This window comes from Cavia porcellus, unplaced genomic scaffold (assembly GCF_034190915.1).
Source record: "Cavia porcellus strain 051 isolate PalLab524CR breed Dunkin Hartley unplaced genomic scaffold, mCavPor4.1 scaffold_9, whole genome shotgun sequence".
NCBI classification, from domain to species: Eukaryota; Metazoa; Chordata; class Mammalia; order Rodentia; family Caviidae; genus Cavia; species Cavia porcellus.
The window spans coordinates 62,035,224-62,050,445 of NW_026947492.1; the positions used below are offsets into that span (position 1 = coordinate 62,035,224).

At 43.6% G+C, this 15,222-nt stretch overlaps 1 protein-coding gene and 1 long non-coding RNA gene across 4 annotated transcripts in view; one reads left to right on the forward strand and one right to left on the reverse strand.

Annotated features, from left to right (window-relative positions):
• The first annotated feature begins 7,255 nt into the window (after window positions 1-7,255).
• The window catches only part of Fchsd2 (FCH and double SH3 domains 2), a 268,069-nt gene continuing 260,102 nt past the window's right edge, over window positions 7,256-15,222 (forward strand). The window contains exons 1-2 of one of the 3 annotated variants that reach the window (XM_003463457.5): window positions 7,256-7,619; window positions 9,344-9,441. In XM_003463457.5, coding sequence (XP_003463505.2) covers window positions 7,599-7,619; window positions 9,344-9,441 — 119 coding nt within the window. In that variant the 5' untranslated portion in view covers window positions 7,256-7,598. Of the gene's footprint in view, window positions 7,620-9,343; window positions 9,442-15,222 lie in introns of those variants that run through there. The other 2 variants (XM_003463456.5, XM_063256542.1) reach the window with 2 other exon arrangements.
• On the reverse strand, window positions 8,173-8,983 carry LOC134477702 (uncharacterized). The gene is made up of 2 exons (XR_010049852.1): window positions 8,515-8,983; window positions 8,173-8,421 (listed from the first exon to the last, which is right to left on the reverse strand). It is a non-coding gene; the product is annotated as an uncharacterized LOC134477702 (long non-coding RNA).

Below are 15,222 nucleotides of genomic sequence, written 5' to 3' on the forward strand. Positions count from 1 at the left end.
TGGCTGATTCTCCTCCTCCGCTTCAGCCTGAAGGCTCCTCTCCATGGAAGGAATCCCCAGACTGGTAGTACCCTATACCTCCCAGCTGGGTCTTGGAGACACTTCGTGGTGAATTCCTGTGTAACATATGAGGAAACCATGGCTGAGAGACACAAGGTCTTCCCAGGTTCTCATAGTAAATCAGGGGCAGAAGTGGGACCACCATCAGGCTCAACTTCCCCCCATGGGAATTCCTCTTTTTATGTTTTATTTTAAAATTTGCAAACAACACCAGAACAAAACAAAGGAAAACTCACATTTGATGGCCAGCAGGATTACAGGCACCTTATAAACATCCCCATTTAATTCTTATCATGACTATGCAAAAAGTTATTATTCCTCTTTTCTAGTCAAGGAGATGGGGCTGAAAAGAGCTTTTAAGACTTACCAAGAACTCAAAGTCAAGATGAAGAGGAACCAGACATCTAATCTAGATTTTCCAGACCCAAAGCCCCACTGGCCTCATCTGTTCACCCAAACCCAATTATTTTTCTCGTCCATGTGTGGTTTTCAGAACTTTAACCACAGTGCAGCTCACTGTGAAAGGTTCCCAACTTGGCATGGTCATAGACATTGGTAATCCCAGCATTCCTGAGATTGAGGCAGGAGGATCATGAGTTTGAGACCAGTCTGGGCCACAAAGTGAGTTCAAGGGCACCCTGAACTACATAGCAAGACCCTGTCTCAACACAAGCAAATGAACAAATGAACAAACAAACACAAAGGCTCCCATCAGCAGGTAACATAGGGAGTTACACAATTTCCCCGGAGCACCCCAAGATGGAAGTCATTGGTCAAACAGATCATATACCTCATATTCAGCATTCTGTACATCATATACTTGATATTTCATTTAACCTGCACAGCAGCTGCCCTCGGAAAAAGGTAGGACAGGATTTGTTACTCTCATTTCATAGGTGTGAAAACAGAGTGAGAGGCATGCTCCAGAGATCACACTCAACAATGCACGGCAAAGACAGTGCTGGAACTTTGGGTTCTTGTCTCCTGATAACAATGTTAAACCCATGTGCCTGCCATCTCCTATCATAGCACTCAGACTGAGTGCTCATCCTCCTACTCCCTAAGTCATAATACTTGCTTTCCATCAGGGGCACCAATTAGTCAGATAATTCTCTGCCCCAGTGCCTACCTCTTAGGGACTTGCCTCTGGCCTTAGATCCTTGCTACCATATGGGGCGGCCTGGGTCCTGTGACTTTCCTAGTCTTGAGTATCCCATTTACTGCTGCGACCTTTGGCTCATGTGTGGAGATTAGGAGTGCATGGAAGGCAGATCTGGGGCCTCATGCCAGAGACTCGCTTGTGCCTAAGCTCAGAATAAGGAGCTTGTTGAATGACACTGGAGGGAATCTAAGGCCAATTCTGCCACAAACTCATTGTGTCCTCTGAGGAGAGCCCCTGCCCTTGAACCATGACCACTGATCTTGAGCCTCATCCCACTGTATTGGGATCCCCTTTTGAGAGAGAGAGAAAGATAGGCACACTCTCCTGGCTAACTAGAGGGCGAGGGTGAGGGAACTGCCCCATAGAGGAGCAAACATGGGCAGTGGAGGGTTGGGAAAGACGACTGGAATAGAAAGGAGGTAAACAGAGTGGGACCCACAGGCTACACTGTATGTTGCAGTATGCCCAGCAGGGCTTAGTGGGCCCAGGCAGAGATTGACTACTACCTGGATGTGCTGATAAACCTGTGGCACAGTGTATGGAATCAGTGACAGAGAAGAGAAGGAGTAGAGAGGGCTGTGGTCCCTAACAGCTAAGCCTGGTGGGTGCCTCAGTACAGTACGATAAAGTAGGCTATTGGCCACCTTCTCCGGAAAGGGCTTTGCATGCAGTGTCAGGCTGTTCTGGTTACCTGCTCTGAACCTAGAGTGGGTGCTGCTCCCATTGTAGCTATGCTAACAGGCTTCTATATACTCTCCACCTCTTCCTCCCTGGAACCCTGAGGAATACTGAAATAGCTGGCTTTTGATGCCCACTTATAAACCTGTTCCTGGTCACATTTTGATCTGATTTAACCTTGCTGGGCAAACTGTACTGCAGTTGAGGTGGGGGCACACACAGGTTCACAGCCAGAAAGAGCAGGTGCCAAGCCTAGCTCTTGATAACTATGTGGCCTTAGCAAGGGCATTTTCACTTTGGAACCTCAGTCTGTGGAATCTGTAAAGTGAGAGTTTTATGTATTATCAGAGATCATCAGAAGGGTTAGAAACAACATAAATGGAATGTCTATTGCAGCATTTGAAACATGGAAGAAGCAAAATAAATGGTAGCTGCTGTTCATTTCTTTCGAGTGTGAGAATCCCATTTGTGGCCTCTTTGGTGGAAAGGGAGCCAGCAACTGCTTACACAGCCCCAGGAATGAGGAGTCTGTCTCCTCCAGCAGTGGCTCTGCCTGGAGTGTGTCCTTCCTGCATCTCAGCTGAGGGTTGTCCCAATTCTGTCTTTGGGGCCACAGTGCATGCTGCTCAGCAGCATTTCCCTCTAAGCAATCTCAAGGGTTCTTACTGGTAACACAGTGCTTGTCGCAGTGCAGAAGCAAGGCTCTGAAGTCCCCCTCCTCCCTCCTTGTTCATGTTAAGTCAGGCTTACACAAGTCACAGAAATCCCTTTCCCTGGCCCATGGAGTTTAGGACATATGAGGTATATATTCTCCTGAGTCTGTTTTGTTTTCTCCTTGGTGAACTTTTCCAATACCTATCTATATATCTTTCTTCTTCCATTATTTAAAAGGCTTCTTCTTCTTCTTTCTTTTTTTGAGATAGGGTCTCATTGCATAGTCCCGGTTGGTCTTAAACTCTCTTTAGCTTAGGCTGTCCTTGAACTGGCAGCAATCCTCCTGCCTCAGTCTCCAGAGTGCTGGGATTATGAGCATGTACCATCATGCCTGGCTTATTTTTTTTTAAAGGCATAAAGAGGTTTATTAGTAAGAATTTTAGAAGCACATGCTCAAACAAATAAGAGTACAGGTTCCGGAAAGAGAGAGGTGTAGGAGACAATTTGAGCAACTCCCCCTCACAGTGGTTTTTCAAATTAGGAACATTTATGTTTCTGGTTGAGAGGTTGGAAACCTATGAAATTTTTGAGTCTATAGGAAGTTGTGTCTTGTGTCTTAGTTTTTGTAAAAGGAGAGCTGATCCATGGACAGATAATGACTCATTCATAGGAGAAAGCCTATTATACTGAAGAAAAGGGACGGTCTACTCACATAAAAAGGGAATGGCTGTACCCATGTGCAGGTAAAGGGAAATTGCCCAAGCTTATTGTATCTTGGGAGAACATTAAAAATAAATTAAGCTGGGTCTGTGGCCTGAAGTTGTAGTTTTTATTTTTGAAAATTATGATTTTCTTTGTCTCCTTTCTACCTATCTTTCTTTCTTTTTTTTTTTTTTTTTTGTCTTTTTGAGACAGGGTCTCACTATGCAGTTCAGGCTAGCCTTGAGCTCACTTTGTAGCCTCGGCTGGTCTCGAACTCCCAACCATCCTCCTGCCTCAGCCTCCTGAGTGCTGGGATTACAGGTGAGAACCACGCCCAGCTCTTTCTTATATCCCATATTATCATCCCCCCACTCTGTCCCTCCAGACCTCAATCACTTATTCTTTAGGGTGCAAAAGGGCTAAGGATGAGTCTTTTTTTTTTTTTGGTCTTTTTCCTTTTTATCAGTACCAGGGATCAAACTCACAACTCCGCAAGGCAGGAACTTATGCGCTGAGCTAAATCCCCAGCCCCCAGGATAAGTCTTTTTATAATTGTTTCTGGCTGAGAAGGGGTGTTGATCCTGCCTTGTCTGGGCTCAAAAGTCTCAGTCTGGCTGATCTAAAGGAAGATGCCCACTTGGATGAATCATTATCTTTTCCCTAATTCCTTTAAATATTTGTGATATAGGACCATTCTTTCATTCCTCATGGAAGAACTGGGATCTGTTTCCAAACCCATCAGTTTAGGGCAAGTCACTTATCTTCACTGAAACTCCAGTTCTTCATCTGTAAAAATGTAAATAATACTATCTGATATTGTAAGGAGAAGATTATCTCAAAAAATGGTATGAAAATTTAGGCTTTGGAAAAGGCATTTGATAATAAAAAAATTTAAACATTCTCCCTCTTTTCTTTTTTTTGGTCTGGGGACAGAACTCAGGGATTTGCTCATGCTAGGCAAGTGCTCTACCACTGAGTTATGTTCCCAATCTTCCCAAATATCTGTTTTTTTTTTTTTTCTTTATAGTACTGGAGATTGACCCAGCTTCTTCATGCTGAGCTGTATCCCAGGCTTTTTTGAAAATTTTGAGATGAGACTTTGCTAAGACAATAGATTACTCAGACTGAGCTTGAATTTGGCAATTCTCCTGCCTCAGTCTCCCAAAGTGCTAGGTCCAGGCATGTACCACCACACCTGGATCCAAAATCACATTTTTGAAAGCAATCAGCAGGTAAACTCATCTGGTATTGTCCTTAGCTCTTTATAAAACCTCCAAAGGAAATCATTTCATAAAGTCATTGTTATTTCTGACTTCAGAATAATGGGAAATCAGGTAGAGGATGCCTTCCTAAATTAATAAAACTGGCTAGGTGTGGTTGCACATGCCTATCATCCTAACGCTTGGGAGGCTGAAGCAAGATTGCTGTACACAGTCTGGGCTTCATAGTGAGGTTAAGGCCAGCCTGAACTACATAGTGAGAGGCAGTCTCAAAAACCAAACCAGGGCAGGGATTTAGCTCAGTGGCATAAGCACCTGCCTTGCAAGCATTCGATCATGAGTTTGATCCTTGTTACCAAGAACAAACAAACAAAAAACCCAAACCAAAAACAACCTCCCAACTTCAATCAATCGAATAATCAAAACTCCCGGATCTGACTTCATATATGAAGGACCTACTAATATCTAGGCTCATTCACTTAATTTATTCTTTAGTTAGACCCCAATCCCTGGTGAAGATCCAGATCAGTGGTGTACCTGGATACTAACTCTCCTAACATCTAGCAGCTTTATAACCCCAGTACTTACTTCTCCAGCAAATCTTTGTTAGGCATGTCCTGTAGGCAAGACATTGCATCTGGGCAAGTGCTGTTACCCGTCACCACTAGTGAAGTGTCTTTTTTAGGATGGTTTATCTAGAACTTGGGATTAGTGAAGCATAGGCTCATTCTATCTTGGTCATCCTTGTATATATATTCCCAGTGCTTGGCACAAACCAGAACCTCAGTAAATATTTCTTCAATGAATGATGGTTCAATAACAGTTTATTGAGCTACAAATATGTGCCAAACTCTGTGGTAGGGCAAATCTTTAATTGATATCATAAGCCACTTAGGAATCCCCCCCCCCCCCCCCCCCCCCGCCAGAGTCTTGATATGTAGTTCAGGCTAGCCCTCAGTTCACTATGTAGCACAGGCTGGCCTCAAATGTCCAAACTCTCAGTAATCCTGCCTCAGAGCACTGAGATTTCAGGAGTGCACTATCATGTCCCACTATATATTTCCATTTTACAAGTGAAGAAACAAAGCCTGAAAGAGGGAAAGTCATTAGGCTAAGGATTCATAATAACTACTGAAAGCTGCAGCCCAGCCTTGCTAACTCCAGCTTAGGCTCTAGCTGCTGCCTCTCAGTTGTCAGGGCTCTGGATCACCACCTACAGGTTTCCTCGCCTCAGGTCTTTCCTGATCTAATTGAGGACTATGGGTGGAGAGCTGAATTTTGAATAGCCTCTAGGATACCAGAAATATCAGGGTGAGACTTCTAGTTTAGGTAAATCTGACAGAAGAACACCTCTGATTATACCACTTTCCTGCACAAAAATCTAGGCCAACTCAATATAAACAAGCTGGGTTCAAGTTATACCCTCCCAATTTCTGGCCACGTGGCCATTTGGCAATTTACCCTGGTTTACCCGGACTTCACTCACCTTCCTCATTTGCCTGAACTATACTTCTGAGAACAGCTGTCTGGGACTCCCAATTTCCCAAGAAACCGTGGGCTTGATCCAATTTAGGAAACTCCCTGGGCAGTGGAGGTCGCATTTCCCTCTTCCATTCCTCCCGGCAGAGAGGCAGGACAGAGCAGGAAGGCAGCCAGTCAGAGGCAGGCAGGGTGCAATGGCACCCAGAGGCCCCCTGTCAGGCAAGGGCTTCCTCCAGCTGTCTCCTCTATTTTTTACCACGGTCCTCAACCTTTTTCTTCCGTTTTTTTTTTTTTTTGTAATGAGGCCAGGCTGAACCTGTTTCTTTCTAATCCACATACCATTTCTGACCGAGATTTTAGTCTTGCTGTGTGATCTTCAGAAAACGTCTACTCCTCTTTTGGTGGGACAGGGGCCTTGGCTTTAGGACCTTTCTGTTCCCTTCCAGCCCTGAGTGTGTCATCTTCGACTTGAGTGTCCCGAGAGTAGAGAGCCCTTTTCTCCTTCTCAGGGCAGCGCTAACCACCCTTTCTTCACCACCCCCACCCTTCATTTGCAAAGGCCAGACACCTGCGGACAGTTGTAAGCGATCTGCCCATATTCATGGTTTTTCTGTACCTCTAGTTGGCAGGGAAGGGGGATGTTGATGGACTGAGAGGAAGCACCACCGGCATGCTGCCTCCTCTCTAACGTAAAAAAAGTCTCCCCGGGAACGTTGCCCCCCAAAATTCCCACCCCCAAAGCAAACGCTGCACCAGCCAAAGCCTGCAGGAGGCAGGGGCGGCCTGTGCGCGTGCGTCGGCGCGGAGCCTCTCCCGCCCACGTGCGCGCCCCCGCGGGCTGGCGGGAAAGCGCGCGGGAAGCCCCCGGCAAGCTCCCGGTGTGGGGGAGGAGGACAGGCGGCGTTTGGGACGTGCCACTCTCGGAGAGCAAGGGGGGATTTTCGCGCTCTGCTAGCGTTTCTATTCTCCCACCCGCCGACCAATCCGTTAGATCACCCCGTCCCTTGCCGCGGTACGGAGCCCTGCCGCAGTACGAGGCCTCGTTACTTCTCTGCAGGCTGCCCGGACCACGAATCCGGCGCTGAATTGAGCGGTTCCTTCCGCCGCCGAAGCGGGGCGCTGCGCTCGCGAGGAGGCCGGAAATTCCCGCGGCCTGAGTGGTGGAGCCCTCGCGGGGACCGCGGCCCCGCCTTCCTCTTCCACGGGCCGGGCGGGGGCGTCGGGCACCGCGAGGGCTGGGCTGCCCGAGTGGGTGGAGAGGGTAGGGGGCAGCGGAGCCGGCGGCGGGCGGGGAGCGCGGACGAAGCGGTTGCACTTTACCCGCGGCTGCCGGAGCTGCGAGACCCTAGCGTCCCCCCGCTCCCGGCCCCCGCCCCCTCCTGGTCTCCGCCTCCTTCCCTCACACACCCCCAGGGCCGCAGGCCTTCCTGGCGCTCCTCTGCTCTTTCCCCACACTAGCTGGAACCCCTGGGTCCTTCTGCTCCCCGCCGGCCTTGCTGCCCCCAGGGCGAGACCTCCTCGGGTTCTCCTTTCACACACGCGCGCCCTCGCTCGCTGAGCCACCCCCTCCTCTCTGGCCCTCCTCCTCCTCGTCCTTGCTAAGGCCGCTGTCGGGGGAGGATTGATGTCCCTTCAGCATCATGCAGCCGCCGCCGAGGAAGGTAGGACGCAGCCGGGAAGCTTTGGGGTTTTGGGAGGTGGGGTGCGTACGAGGAACATGGCTGGGGAGACCACTGCTCCCCCTCCCCCTTCCCGCAGAGGGCTGTGACCGCTCTCGCCTCTGGCTTGTCACTGAGTTGCTGCGGGCTCTAGACAGGGGACGCGTGTGTGAGATGCGTTTCTCATCAAGGGATGTCGGGGCTGGTCTCCTCCACTGCCCTGGAGACCCCCAGGCATTTCACAAGAGTTTCGGGCTTGCATTTGCATGTGTGCCCCTGCATAGCAGTGCCACTCGCTGCAAAGTGCATTCTCGGAGCTGCACCGAGGGAAGGCGGGGGGGGGGGACCCCTGTAGATTTGCAGAGCCTTGTGCGTGTATGATTGTTTAGTCTGCACCAGATTTGAGCCCTCCAGCTCCTTGTCGCCACCCCTCCCTTGTGCAAATTTGCGGAGAATTTGTTTTTAGCCTAACCCGAAGGGTTGGCCTGCTTTTCCCACGGGGCTGCGGAAAAGAAGTTGGGATAGTCACCGCCCTTCCACCCCAGGGGAAAGCAAATTAAAGACTGAAGGGGTCCTGCCTTTATTCTGCCACTCTTGCCCCGCCCCTGGGCAGGGGGCAAGGAGGAGATGGCGTTGTCTCCAGGAAAGTGAGAACCCGGGTTTGCGTGGTATCTTCTCGGCGATCCGGGCTTGGATGGCCAGGGTGGGAGTGACCGGTGTACTCCTGCTTGTCAGCAGCTTCCCTGCTGCGCCCCTCTCTCGCTTTCCCAGGGACGGAGGTTGTGTCCATGTCGTTATAACCCTGCTGATGGATAACTAGTGTCTACTTTGGACACTGGATGGAGGAGGCCATTCTTCCTTCCCTGGGGGACAAATATTTGCCAAATGCCTAACTCACCCATGTCTGCTGCTGCTTCTTTCTCTTTCATAATCCGGGTTTCTCCAGTTAAATGAGTCCTTTTCTTTGCCGAAATGCACTCCCAACCCCTTTGGTTAGCCGGTTTCAGAGGCTAGAATTCCATCACCTTAACCTGGAATCCTGGGGTCGGGCCTGATGGTCGAGGCACTGGCCAGCTGGCTTTTGCGGTGGTTCTTACTGTTTGAAGTGGAGCCACCACCGGGCCTGGCTTGCTGGGTTAGTTTAAAAGCCTTGCATATACTGGAAGGTCACTTTTGCTTGCTTCTTTGTGAGGAAGAGATTGTGATTTGATGTGCTGTCCGTGAATGGAGGGTATCATCCTGAGATTTGTGTGCTTTCTTGAAGCCATTGTGGAATAATTTATGTAGTTGATTCCTGCATATTGTTTCATGATTATATAAGTTTTGGTCGGTAGGTATTAGATACTGTTATGCTTTCTTCTCCTATCTGCACTCTGCTCACCTCTTCTGGTGGTTAATGTCTGAATCTTTTTTTTGGAAAAAATAGAAGATAGGCTCTTTTAAAACTGTGAGGCCTAAATGTGTGCTCAGCTTGTGCATGAAATGGAATGATTGGCAGTTTATCTTGCACCTCTTTAATCTGTAAAATTTTTCTATGCATATATTTTCATTGAGCCTTTTTTTTCATTAAGTATCTTCAGAAATAATACTAGATGACAAATAATGGGTTTATGGTCTTCAGGGAGAGATGAGCAAGAGATACATAATCTGACAAATATTAAGTGTTTTCCTCAAAATTTTGGATTCAAATTATAATAAAGCCTTCATAAATATATGGTATATTTTAGGTGAAAGTTACACAAGAACTGAAAAATATTCAAGTTGAGCAGATGACAAAACTTCAAGCCAAACATCAAGCAGAATGTGATTTGCTTGAAGATATGAGGTAAGGTTATAGTAAATACTTTGGGAACTTCTGTATCTCTGTTTCAAAGGACCTTTGAGTTAAAAGCCCCAGGATCTGATGATGGAATTTCCTTTTGGATTTCCTGCTTTAAGGCTGTTAGAACTTAGACTCAGCTGGAAATTATAACTGGAACTAACACAATACAAACTTTTCCTTCAGTGGAGGAACTTATACTGTGCACATACTATTATGTAAAACAAAAGTCTTGTCAGATTATGATCATTGAAGTAAAAATTCTTGCGTCTTTCCACTGAATTGTACAATTACTTATTAACTTTAACACTTTTACACAGATTTTTAAACTGATGCCTGTGACTATTGGCCAATTTCTTGGATAAACTAATCCCACATGATTATATGCTAACACTGTGCTGTTTTTAAAAATACGACAGGTATCACTTTGAATGTTTAATTTAGTGAGAACTGTGTTCATTGTATTTTGTTATTAAAGTTATTTTCATAATCAAGAAACTTTGAATGTAATACATTAGGTACTACTAATACTGTAAAAACGAGTATCTTTTAGCTGGGTTAGGTGGTACATGCTTGTAATCCTAACTGTCTGGGAGGCTGATGCAGGAGGATTGTGAGTTTGAACACAACCTGAGTAATTTAGTGACTTAGCCAAAACCCTGTCTTAAAGTGAAAAGAAATTGGTGATGTAGCTCAGCCTAAAGGCTGTGGGTTCAATTCCCGGGTTCTCTTACGAGCAAGAGAAGAGTGTTTTTCTATCTACAGGAAAGCATGATTTGTTTCATTGAGGGAAATGCCACTTATTTTATTTAGCAATCCCATGGCACAAACTGATAGTTTACTAGATATTTTTATAAAGAGTAGAAGATACTTTGCCTGCTGAAATGGAATGGCTGCAATTCTCATTTTCTTTTACTAACACAGTTATCAGATTGGAATTGGGCCTGTAAGCCTCATCAGTTGCCTGTTTTTCTTATGTAACTTTACATTTACATTGGCTTCATTAAAAGAATTACTTTTATGTTGTTATAATAAAATTACATGTTTGAATAGCTGAATTATTTATAGTTTGAAGGTTTCAGTTTACAAAATTTCTTTTTTTCCTCACTTAGCTGCTATTTATGATCATTTTTGCTGTATCTCTTTTTTTCCTTCTTTCCTTTCTCTGTGTGTGTATATATGTATGTATATCTGTATGTGTTACTGGGGATTGAATCCAGGGCTTTTGCACTGGCTGTAAGTGCAGTTGTCCCCCCCACCCCTCCTTTAATTTGAAACATGTCTCAGTAAGTTGCTAAATTGCCTAGGCTGGGCTCAACCTTATAAGCCTTCTGCCTCAAACTTTCAGTGCTGGGACTACGAACACCACCATGCCTAGCTTCTATGTATCTTCTTTTAGGGTTTCTGATTAAGGCATATAAATCTACCTTATCCATCTTGGATATACCAGGATTGTCATTTTTCTGACTGAAAAGGCCTCTATTTTGATTTTGTGTTTTCTTTTTCTCCCTTCTTCTTTTTTTTTTTTTTTTTATTTTTAATTTTCTCGAGTGTACAAGGATTTTTTTCCCCTCCAGTGCTGGGGATTGAACCCAGGTCCTTCATGATTAGTTACATTCCCAGCCCCCCCCCTTTTTTTTTTTAAATTTTGAGGCAGGGTCTTGCTGTGTAGTTCAGGCTGACCCTGAACTTGATCTGTTACTCAGGCTGATTTCAAACTTGTAATCTTCCTTCTTGAGGCAGAGATTACAGGTGTGAGCAGGACTTTTTTTTAAAGCAGTACAGGCTGTTGAATCCAGGGCCTCTTGCGTGTTAAGCATACATTCTCTTGCTGAGCTACATCCCCAGCCCTTGTAAAGAAATTTTTAGATTTAAAAACTCTTGTGCAGGGTATTTGAAACTCTTCATGTGGTTAAACATGATTTTAAACATCTGTTAAGTGTACCAATATACGTTAGTAGAAATCTAGATGATTTCTACTAAAGGAAGTAGTCCATTTTGAGAAGCATTTCAGAAAGGCAAAATTAGTGAATGAAGATCCTGTGTGGGATATAGGTCATAGGTGATTAAACCCTGTTGATTGTTTCTTCTAAAGACTTCTTGATTACATTCTTTTCTCTTTCTCTTGAGTCCAGCGTGTTGGTGCAGGACACCAAGGTTGCAAATAAGGATGTTGGAATCAGTCTTAGGTTTGTGTCTAGGCCCCATCACACTTTTAGGTGTACTGACTTTTGTAAATGACTTTCTGAACTTCATTTTTTCTCTTGTAAAATGGGGCAATTCATTCTTAAGGATTGTGCAGATCAATTGATAGTACTTTTTTTTGAGACAGGGTTTTGCTATGTAGTTCTCAGCCTCCTGCATGCTGGATAACAGACATGTACCACCACACCAAGCCTGATAGTGGTACATTTAGATGTGGCATACATTAAGCTAAACTGATGCAGATTGTTGATGTAGTTGTTTAATTGTTATATTATTGCTTGTCCATCACATTCTGTTTACATTATTACAGTAATATCCTAATTATCACAGGAGTGTCTTGCATTTACCAGTCTCTTCTTTTTAATCTGTCTTCTACATTACCACCAGTTTGTGACCAGTTAATTTTTATTATATGTCAGTTCTCTGTGACTTTCTGCATAAAGGTCAAATACCTTGTCATAGCCTGCATGGCCCTTAGTAAACTTCCTTTTCTGGCTTAATTACTAGTGTTTCAAGGGCATGCCTTTATCTTCCTTATTTCTTCTGCTATGGCTACTCAGGACATCTGGTTATATATGTACCCTCCATTCATGCTTTTGTTTCTACTCTTCCTTTTGCCTTTTTTTTTTTTTTGTCTTTTTGAGACAGGATCTCATTTTGCAATTCAGGCTGGCCATGGGCTCACTTTGTAGCCCAGGCTGGTCTCAAACTTGCAACGATCCTCCTGCCTCAGCCTCTTGAGCGCTGGGATTACAGGAGCGTGCTATCATGCCTGGCTTTCTTTTGCCTTTTGATACTCTTACTCCCACTTTTTCACCTGGCAAGTTCAGGTTACCACTACCTCTCAAAGTTAATTGTTCTTTGTGATCTCAAACAAATTGCATTTTGCATTTGTTTCTGGCTTTGAATTTAGAAGCCAAGTCTTACCAAGTTTTGTATCCATCTTAGTTACTTTTCTCTCCTTGCTGGGACAAAATGAAGGAAGGGAAAGTTTATTTAGCTTACTGCTTGTGGTGATTTCAGTCCAGAATCAGCTGGCTCCAAGGCAGGGTGGCATGGCACTGGGGCAGTACTTCAAGGAAGCAGCCAACAAAAGCAGCCAAAAAAAAAGGGGGGGGGGCGGGGAGAAAGAATAAGCCTCTTCTCCTCCTTCATATTGTAAGCAGGCTACCATCTTCCTCCTAGGACAGGCATAGCACTCATGCCACCTGGGTGGCCTCCTTTTGCTCAGGCTGAGGATATTTATAAAGTAGGGATCCTGGCTTTCTGCTGAGTCTCTTAGTTAAATTTCTGAACTTCTCAAGTTGACACAGTGTATCAACCATAATAGTATCTTTGAATCCTTATTTTGGAATGGCAAATGAATATTACTGATTGTATTCAAATGTACCTTATTTGGTTTTCTTGGATGAGATATTTTACAAGTTATGTTTGTAGGGGACCGTAGGGCTATCTGTTGAGCTTGCATTACACCTTGTTCATGTAAGCACTTTATACTGTGCTATTTGAGATAAAGTATATTATATGTAAAATGTAAATACAGAGATTGAGATTGTTCAGGGATTAACAGATTATTATTTTAAAGGAATCAATGTGTTCTTCTATTTATTATCATATAGTTGTAAAATAAAAAATTGTATTATTTGCTAAAATATGAAGTCAGGTCTCAGTCTCTGTCTCAGTCTCTGTCTGTCTCTCTGTCTTTTCTCTGTGTCTGTGTCTGTGTCCATGTCCCTCACTCTGTCTGTCTCTCTCTGTGTGTGTTCTACTTATTTAAGACCTTTAATTCTTAGTTTTGCTATGGCTCAAGTATGCCTTAAACACATTTTATAAAATAAAGTGGCCATGGCATGTGTTACCAAATACTGTTACATAATTCAATTTTGTAGAAATAAGAATGTTTCACTCTCTTATCATAAGGTGCTGAAATTTTTCTTTGGTTTCATGTAATGGGAAAAGCTGTACATTACCTCTGGAAATACTGTATAGCACCTTATGAACTATTACAGTTATTTATGAGTCAATAAGTATCTTTCAAAATGTGTTTTGTAGAAAGTTTTCAGTTCCAAATTTTGGAACTAAGGAATGATTTTTTTTTTTTTTTTGGAGGCAGAATCTGGCTTTGTAGATCTGGCTGACCTTGAAGTCCTTGAACTCACTATGTAATCCAGGCTGGCCTCAAATTTATAGGAATCCTCCTGCTTCAGGCTTCCAAGTGCTAGGATTAGAGGTGTACACTTCCATGCCTACCAGAGTGATTTGATTTTTTTTTTTTTTTTTTGAGACAAGGTGTTGTTTTATAGTGCAGGCTGGCTTTGATCTCATTATGTAGCCCAGGCTGGCGTCAAACTGTAATTCTCCTCCTCAGTGTCCTGAATGCTGGGATTACAGGTGTGTGCCACCATTCTTGGACAGAATGATTGTTTTTATGCTGCTCACAAATTCAATAAGCCATCAAATGTACTTTAGATAAATAAGATAATTGTTCATTTTTTAAAATTTTTACTGGCCAGGCCTTTCCTATACATGCTATATTGGTTATACCTACTTAAGCTTGATTACATTAATAAGAATAATGTTTGAAATTGACATTCAAGTGAGCAGGAACACTCCCGAAGTATTTTTGTTCTCACTTTATTTTTTAGTGCCAGGGATTGAAACAAGGGTCTTGTGCATTTAGTATGCTCTACTACTGAGCTACATACTCAATCCCTTCCCAGTTTTAAACATGTTGCTATTGAGACTAGATTGGTAAATTGACTTCTGAATTGATTCAGCATAAGCAAGCCACTCTTTGTGGATACAGAAATGAGACAGGCCAAGATCTGTCTTATGCAGATTACACTCTACAGAATGCTTTAAACTGTCCCAACTTTTTTGCCTTCATCCAAACCATAATAGTGCTGAAAATTTTTGAAGGCTCTATTTAATGAATATATCCTTTAGGATTCCATTTTAGCAAAATTAGCATAAATCTGTGTGTGTGTGTGTGTGTGTATATGTGTGTGTGTGTGTGTGTGTGTGTGTGTGTGTGTGTGTGTATGTAAACAGGATATACTTTATATTGTTTAAAAATTTAGTGACAGCGGGCCGGGGATATAGCTAGCTCAGCTGCACAAGTGCCTGCCTGGCAAATGCAAGGTCATAAGTTTGATCCCTGATACCAAAAAAAAAAAAAAAAAAATTAGTGACAATAGCAAAGGCTGTCTCTCAACTTCCCATACAAAGCATTTGAAGATAATACAATTCCAGCCAAGCAAACTTTTCTGCTTGTCTACTTCCTGCATCTTTGAGGAATACATGCTTTTCACTGAGGAGCATAACAATAAAAAATGGTACATGATAAAAAGTTAGTCTATATTTCTATTTTTGAATATAAAATTTTGATTTTCAGTAGGAAAGTTGTGTGTGCTATAGTAATCAAAAATACTATAGTTCAAACAAAAATTATTTAATATTACTACTTTACAAAATATTGCTTATAAATAAGAATATACATCAAATATATTATCAGTTCAGAATTAGAAAAAGCTGTTTGAAAGCACATACATTTTCATGTAAAAACCTTACAAAGTGTAAGAC